This window comes from Aythya fuligula, chromosome 4, assembly GCF_009819795.1.
Source record: "Aythya fuligula isolate bAytFul2 chromosome 4, bAytFul2.pri, whole genome shotgun sequence".
Lineage (NCBI taxonomy): Eukaryota > Metazoa > Chordata > Aves > Anseriformes > Anatidae > Aythya > Aythya fuligula.
In genome coordinates, this window is record NC_045562.1 from 41,148,631 (window position 1) to 41,156,512 (window position 7,882).

Genomic DNA, 7,882 nt, shown 5'->3' on the forward strand with positions numbered 1-7,882 from the left:
AATGAAAGATGAATCTAGGAACCACCAAAAAGGCAGCAATCCTCAAGCAGCAGAAACGGGAAGGTGGGACTGAATGCTGTGCAGAGATGGAGAAGCAAAGTTTGCACATAAAGATGCATCACAAAAGTCCTGCCAAGCACATGACAAATTACTTTTTCAGTAATACTGCTTCAGAGTACTCCATTCAATACTTCATTTCAAAACGGATGTTTTCAAGTTCTGGAAATAACCAGAATAGTCAGAATAGTCAGAATATTTTTTTTTTTCTGATGGGAGAACAGGGAAGATACTGCCAACTTTTTCTGAAAGTGATGCCTCCTATAATAAAAGGTACAACACACCCCACTTTTGATACAAACGTGTTTTATGATTTCTAGACAACTTTCAAGTGTTACTTTTACTTAGCACGTGCATTCTCCTCAGCAAAGGAACACCCTATCATAAACACCAGAAAACCTTCAGGAGGCGGGTGAGGTGGTGCAATCAAGAAGCAGAATAGCTCTTCAAAATTTGAGTGGAACTTGTTTGTTGAAGTTGTAGAACATTTTCCACCCAGTTGTATTCTGGTTTATAGACAAGGTAGCTACGCTTCAATCTGTTACTTTAACAAACAAATATAACAGTCTTGCAAATATGACAACACAATCCCTTGGACTACAGGACAGTTTAAATCTAGAGCATGGACTTATGAGAAATAAAAAAAAAAAAAGCAACCTATGCTAACATCCTTTCCTACAATAGTTGACTTCTTTGCACAATTTGAACAACTAACCAAGGTAGTGAACTATTTCAGCAGCAGGCTTCCACATGTTTATAATAAGAAACTTTTCCAATGGAACAAGCACTGAACAATCAATAGGAAAAAAAAAGTCCCCAACACATGACTGATTAATCATTACACTCTTTATTTTTCTTGTGCTTTGCTTCTAATCCTATTTTGTTCTTAGCTTCTTCATAGAAAGCTGCAACCTGTGGCTCAATTTCTACAAAAGGTTTTGTGGTCAAAAAGGAGCACGTGCTAGAGCACAGCAAGCCAGGGTCACGTCTGGGACTCTAGGCAGCAAGATGTGTTTCTCTCTCCTAACAGATTTCCAGTTCAGAAACCAGAAAATCTTCCATACAAACTTCCATATTCTGTTTTCTGTACACTGCTATAGGTCTATAAAAACAGCCCATTTGGAAAGAGAACGCCTTTAATCCCTTCAGGCTTGGGACAGCAGTCAAAGTTGTGCCTTTTTACAATTTTTAAAATAATAAAAAAGTTACTAAACAAACACACAGGGAATTCCTGACAACTACCGATGTGCCTGCATTAGATACACCAAAAATTTGATAACCAGATCATTTACCAATTTACCAATCATTTACCAATTTACTAATCAAAATTTTAAACTCGTTATTCCTAATAATACAGTACACCTCCACTAAACTGTGCTTTTACAACCCATTTATTAATAGAGTGAAGCAAATCCAGTTACTCAACAGCACCACACTGAACTTCTGGAACCAAAATCCCAGCCAGACGAAGGGTGCTCTCTGATGTCCCGAAATCAGCGCAGTGAGGAAGGCCAAACTGAGCACAATGTAAGAGACTGGAACATGCGGCTACTTTGGCTGCATCAGAGCACACTGGGAACCACAGCTACTTTCACTGCTTAAAACCACAGGTATGTATTTTGCTTCATGAAATACTTTCATAAGTTTCACGACCCATTTTTGAATAATTGTCTAATGCCTCATTAGAGGCTAACATCAGCTACACAAATCACATGAAGGCTAAAGAACTTGTCCTTTGGGGTCCTGCTTGCAAAGGGCGCCCTTGAAAGGGTGGCATTTCATCAAAGAGGTGGGAGAACTTTTGAGTGAAATTATTTCACCAACTCCATGCCGGACACGCATGAAGGAAAGGTAACTGACTTCTGCCAAAGGCCAGCTCTGAGGGCTGGCTGAGGTAAAACAAGACTCAAAGGGAAGACGAGGAAAACAGGAATAATTGTGGGTTGTTACAGGGCTTTGGTAGGGATATATTTCCCTGGCTCCATTTAAAACACAACTTATCTTGTTACCTTGTAAAAAAATGATTATCTACAAGATTACATAGGACTCCTTCCTCGCAACCATTCCTCTCTTCATTGTCAAGTTTCAACTTGAAGAAGTGAAGACTCAGAGAAATATACGAAGCTCAGCATACAGGGGAAGGTGGGGAAGGAAGGCAGGCTGCAAGGGCTGCCTTTAATCATCTGACAGCCATTGCTGAAGCTAGCTGCCTGTGTTCAAGGTCTCCAGGATAAGACAGAAGCCTATTAATTTCACTAGCAATTGCATGCTGCTACCAGACTTTCTCCATGAATTAAATGGAGACTGGTGGAAGCAGCCGTGTAATTCTGAAATTACTCTGTTTAGGAGTTTAATAAAGGGCTTATCCCAAAACACAGAACCGTGTCAACAAACTCACCATAAAAAAAAAAAAAATCAAGTATGTTTACACGAGGTGTTTGGTTTGCTGTGACGTTATCAAAACCTACTTACATAGCCGAGACGAAAAAATAAAAGGTGGCAGTAACAATGCTTGGACAGAATTCTTTCGGTGAGGAAGGACTTTAAGCTTTTACCAATACTTTTTGCTTTCAGGTGACTTTAGCAGCTGGTGTCACAAGGAAGAGGCAGCTCTGCCCTGGTACAGGTGGCTGTCGCAGCGTATCGGCAGTCTGAAGGGGACTGACTGGAAGCGACCTTCCCAGGAGCGCAGCTATCACCAAGCACACTGCGCTTGCATGTGTCAGTAAAGTTTCAACAAATTAAGCCAAGATCAACAAGTCCAACAGGATTCGGTCGCTACTTTGATGTGAGATTCTTTCCCATTTTATTACCCCCTTTATGGACAGTTTTACATTCCATCCCAGTAGTATTTCTGCTCATCTACTTATTATTTCACATGACTAATTTCCATACTACTACGCTCATAAGGGCCTAACGCGACTGATTTTGCTTTGCCAACGTGCAATTAGTTGCTTGAAAATACGTCTCCTGCTGGAGGTGGAGGCACGTGGTCATTCCTGCCCTCCAACAGCCAGGACAGATCGGCTGCTTATTCTCCCCTGAGGAACGAACATTTGGCTGAACCAAAATGTACAGCTCCATGTGTCTTTTTCACCAATGCCATTACCAGCACCTTTACAACCAACAGCCACTCCTAAATTTGCTAAATTATACACTTGCCACTGAAAAATGTATTCCAGTGCAACTGCTCAATTAGGTGTTAATTTCATAAACAGCAAGCACAACTTTTGTACACTTGAAAACTAATTAAATCTCTCTGAAAATAAGCATATAGTGTACACAGCATATAAACTCACTGCTGCTCCCTTCTTCTTTCTTCAATAATTATTTTTGTGTTTTGTCTTAAATTGGGTAGTAAACTCTGCAGAAAAAGCAGCGTCTTCAGCTGAGGCCTGAGCAGGACCACAAGGTGTTAATATAACAAAAAAAGCTTCTGGTGTATTATTATTGTTACTGCCCCAGCAACCCAAAGGAGTGACAAGCTCTCTTTCATGTATGGACAAGACTGCAAGCTGCTGCCCGGCAAGCTGGATTGTAGAAGCTACGCGTAAGTCGGTATTTATGAGCGCGTCAGTACACACAAACAAAACAGTCAAGATGATAAAGGTGACTGTACGTGTTGCCAAAAGGTTTGATCTTCGGCTAAATAAAGAACCTGTGGTCTGGAGAACCCTTTTGTCTGCTTGCATGATCTGCATACTTGAAACCATAAAAGGCCATACTTGTCTTTGTGAAGGAAGCACACGGTTAATTTAAGGATAAAAGCGACTGTCGGAACACAGGAAGGTTTGTCAGGTGCCTTCAGGAGCAAGTGCAGAGACCGAGATTCTCGGGAAACACATGCTGAAGTATGGGTTTTGAGGTTGCCGGCTTGCTTCTAGCCAAGAACAATACTCCAAGAAGCTGCTAACTTCGAGGAACGCTGCAGTGGCCTAAGCACAGAGCCCGGCAATTTCAAGTCAGGTCTGCGATCTGCCTGCTTAGTCGGTACGGAGCCTCTCAAGCAGCTTTACCTCACATGTGGCGGTGATTAAAGGCCACCAGAAAATTACACCCTGGCTACCCTCGCTCCGCATAAGCGCTTTGAATCCTCAGCGCCAGCAAAGTCCCTCCATGTGCTGCCGCGCCGAGCCTCCGCAACCCGCACCGCGTGAAAAGCGAAACCCAGCGGCGGACCCAACAGAGGGGCAGCACGGTAGAGAAAAAACACCCAGAGAAAGCACAGAACCAAAGCGCGCAAGGCGAGGGAGCCCGCAGGACCCCGCAGAGCTCCCAGGAGCCAGCCCGGCCGCACGGGGCCGCCGCTCGGCAGCTGCCCGTTGCCCGCCCCGCGGCCTGCGGCAACCGCTCGCTCCCTCCCTCCCGGCCCGGCCTGGCCCTGCCGGGCGAGCAGCAGCCGGGGCAGGCGAGCAGGGCCCCGGGGCCGCCCCGCCGCTCGCAGGGCGCCGCACCTGGGTCCCGCAGCCCGGCGGTCTCGGCCGTGTCCGTGTCCCCGCCGTCCCGCGCCGCCCTGCGCCTCGTCCACGCGTTCTCCTTGGGCGCCGGGGCTTCCACCGCCGCCGCCCGCCGCCTCTCGGCCGCCTCCGGCTCGGGCTCGGGCTGCCGCCAGTCGCCGCTCTGCTCCGCGGCCTCCCCGCGCTCGCTCTCCGCGGGGCCGGGCCGGCTCCGTGCTCCCCAGCCGCGGCGCTGGGCGGGCGCGGCGGAGACGTGCGCGGCGGCCATGCCCTGCCCGGCCCGGCTGCGGGGGGCGGCCCGCGGGGGAAGGCTGCGGGGCAGCCGCGGGGAAGCCGAGGCGGGGGAGCCGGCCCCTGCCCGCCCCTGGCCGCCGCCCGGCTCCGCCTCCGTGCTGCGATCCCCGCCCCGCGCCCTCGGCCCCGCTCCGCTCCGCTCCGCTCCGCGCACGGGGCGACCGCCCCCCGCCGCCGGCACCCGCGGGGCAGCAGCGGGCGGGCGGGCGGAGCGCTGCCGGCCCCGCCGCGGGGGGGACGCGGGAGGAAGGGGCGGGGCGCCGTGACCTCACAGCGCCCGTTGGCCCCCCCCAGCTCGGAACAACGCGGCCCGGCCCGGCCCGGCCCCGCCAGGCGCTGAGGGGGCAGAGCGCGGCCGGGGCACCGCCGCCACAAACCTCCCTCACAGCGCCACGGTCACCTCAGCACATGGCTAAAGACGCTTGTGTAAAACGTGGCGGGGAGGTTGTGAAGCAGTGGCCCTAAAAATACCCGGGGTTTGGTGTCGGCGAGCTTGATTTTCTCAAAACATGCTATTCTCTGCTTTAACGACACTGGACAGAGTTTAGACAATCCACAATAACTAAGGCTATTAAGCTAAAATACTGGTAATAAGGGAGATCCATAAACAGAAAAAAAAATGACAACTGCTTCTAAGCACTTCTTGTACAACAGGTGATGACAAATTACTCTTTCTTCCTTTTTTAATTTACACCAAGAAAAAAGGTAGCATGACTAAGATTAAAGCAAGTTTCCGGGCTCTTAGAAGCATTCTTCTCCACCACTAAGAACTGCATTGATTCAGGTGCAATAAATGCACGAGTTGAGGACACACCATCAGCATGTCACAACAACAACGTACTTGAAGCAAGGCAAGAATGCTTAATGAAGTTTTGCTCAGGAAAAAAGAAGGGCACTGCTTACACCCCCCTACACCTACGCTCCTGAAAACAGGTGTTCTCAGTCATGTTATCTGCTCAAAACACTGTCCCCATCTGTTATTCGGTGTTCTGAACTCAGAGGGTATGCAGAGGCAATGAAGAGTTGTTAGAGTGGTGTGAACGTGCAGAGGCCCTACCTAGTCAGTGGCGAGAAGGGCATTACCCATCCTGTTTTCTTTTCCTCACACCAGGGCTAGAAGAGAAGGCAGCAGGACTGTAGGCCAGCCAGGACTTTAGGAACACCCCGACACTGCAGTACAGGGATCTGAAAAGACCAGGGAAAAAGCAGGAAAGTGATTAAGAATCAACTATATGAGTAAAGGCGGCCAGTAACATGGCAGCTTGACAGGAGTTTGCAAGTACTTTTTTTGCTAACTCTGTGGTAAAAGAGGACTTGCTGTATACTTAATTGTATGTAAGTATACAAAAGTCTGTGAAGAACCTTGCAAGTTGCCTAAGACTCACCCCTACCTCTTGGTCTAGTTGTTACCATCCCTCTTGTTACTTTTTAGCACTCTAAGTCAGACTTCCTTGCCAAAACCTGGGGCAGTTTTTCCTTGAAGAGCACACTATTTCAAACATTTATTCTTTGTAAGAGAGGCTCCTTTACCCTGCACAAAACCAAGAATACCAATTTCATGCTTTAAAGGCTATGCTTTCTGTCACATAGAAGCATCCGAGCACTTCAGCAAACACTGCAAATTACAGAGTTGCATAACATTATAGCATAATATAACAGCATTTTACTCATGTAACACTTGTGCATGAGGAATTACATGCCCACGGACTGTACAAACCTTCTTTCAATACTGTATAACTTATCATTACAGCCAAGCTGACACAGAACCTGACACTTTAAGATAAAGAAACTTCCCTGCCCAACCAACTGTAATTACGATCAACATTAAAAAAAAAAAAGTGACACACGACAGAAACAATTAAAAATATACATGAAAAATATTTACTGCCTCAAAGTGTTAGCAGCTACTAAGTAAAAATATCAGTTCAAAGATCATCACTTTATAATAAAACTATCTAAAGAGTATCTATATGCATTTATATGACATGCCAGTAAGGAAAGCAGCAAGACCATTACTTCATGCAATTGTGCCTTTTTGCAATGTGAAGATGTAGTTGACTTAAGATTAACACGACACAAATGATCTATCCTCACTAAAAGAAAAGCTGAGTGGTCACAATTCAGGGGGGTATTTTTGGACATGGGAAAAACATTACAAAAAGCTCCACCTGACAATCGTTAGACACAGTCCACTCAAGACCATGATCAGCAGAGGTGCCAGGAAAGAAATGTGCAGACACTTAAAAAAAAAAAAAAAAAAAAATAACTGTGTCACTCGTTGATAACACACCAGACCTAACTTTCACTCTGCCCAGAACCTTTCAGAGGCAAAGCCCACTGCATTTTTCCTACTCATGTGTTGTCAATCTTAGTATGCAGAAGGGTTACCAGAGCCTTTGCTTTTCAGACAGAAATAACTGCAATAAAATTGATTGCATCTTGGTTGCTGGGTACAACCGGCAGGCTTCTGTTACATTGGCTGCTCCAGTTCCAGAGAGCGAGCCACAACAATTTTCTGAGGCTTTTTTTTTCTTTGTATATAAACAACACCAAGACTCAAAGATGCACATGCCAGTAACATTTACAGCTATCTGTTCAAAGCAGCCTTTCAATTCATGTGAGATATTCCCATCTGTATGGCAGACTGCTACAGATGATGAAATAAACTCCTTTTCTCCCTACAGCAACACTCCAAAAGCCTAACATAGCCTTCCTCCCACACAGATAGAATAGCCATCAACAATTCCTGCTGGACTATTCTACAATATGCTCTGAGCTTGTTGTAAGACAACACACCCTACTCTGAAATACAGCAGCAAGCAGGAAAACGTTAGACTGATTTTTTTACCCTCTGAAGTAGAGGTATAAGTAAGTATAAGTAAGCCTGGGAAATTCTAGCTCAGTGAAGCCACTGGAAAGTCTAATATTAGAATCACAACGGTATCTTAATTAGCTGATACAAGCTTAATGTAGAATAACATGAAAGCAGTATCATTGTTTATTATGTGAAGCCTTTATCTTGTACTGTAGATTAACTACTCTTCTTGTGCTACAGTGCTAGTAGGAATATAAAG

General features: G+C 46.3%; 1 protein-coding gene across 2 annotated transcripts in view; it reads right to left on the reverse strand.

Moving 5' to 3' along the window:
- LARP1B (La ribonucleoprotein 1B) overlaps positions 1–4,782 on the reverse strand; it is a 33,486-nt gene extending 28,704 nt beyond the window's left edge. For both annotated transcript variants that reach the window (XM_032186579.1, XM_032186580.1), the window contains exon 1: positions 4,512–4,782. In XM_032186579.1, the coding sequence (XP_032042470.1) occupies positions 4,512–4,782 (271 nt within the window). The remainder of the gene's footprint in view (positions 1–4,511) is intronic.
- Positions 4,783–7,882: the final 3,100 nt, after the last annotated feature.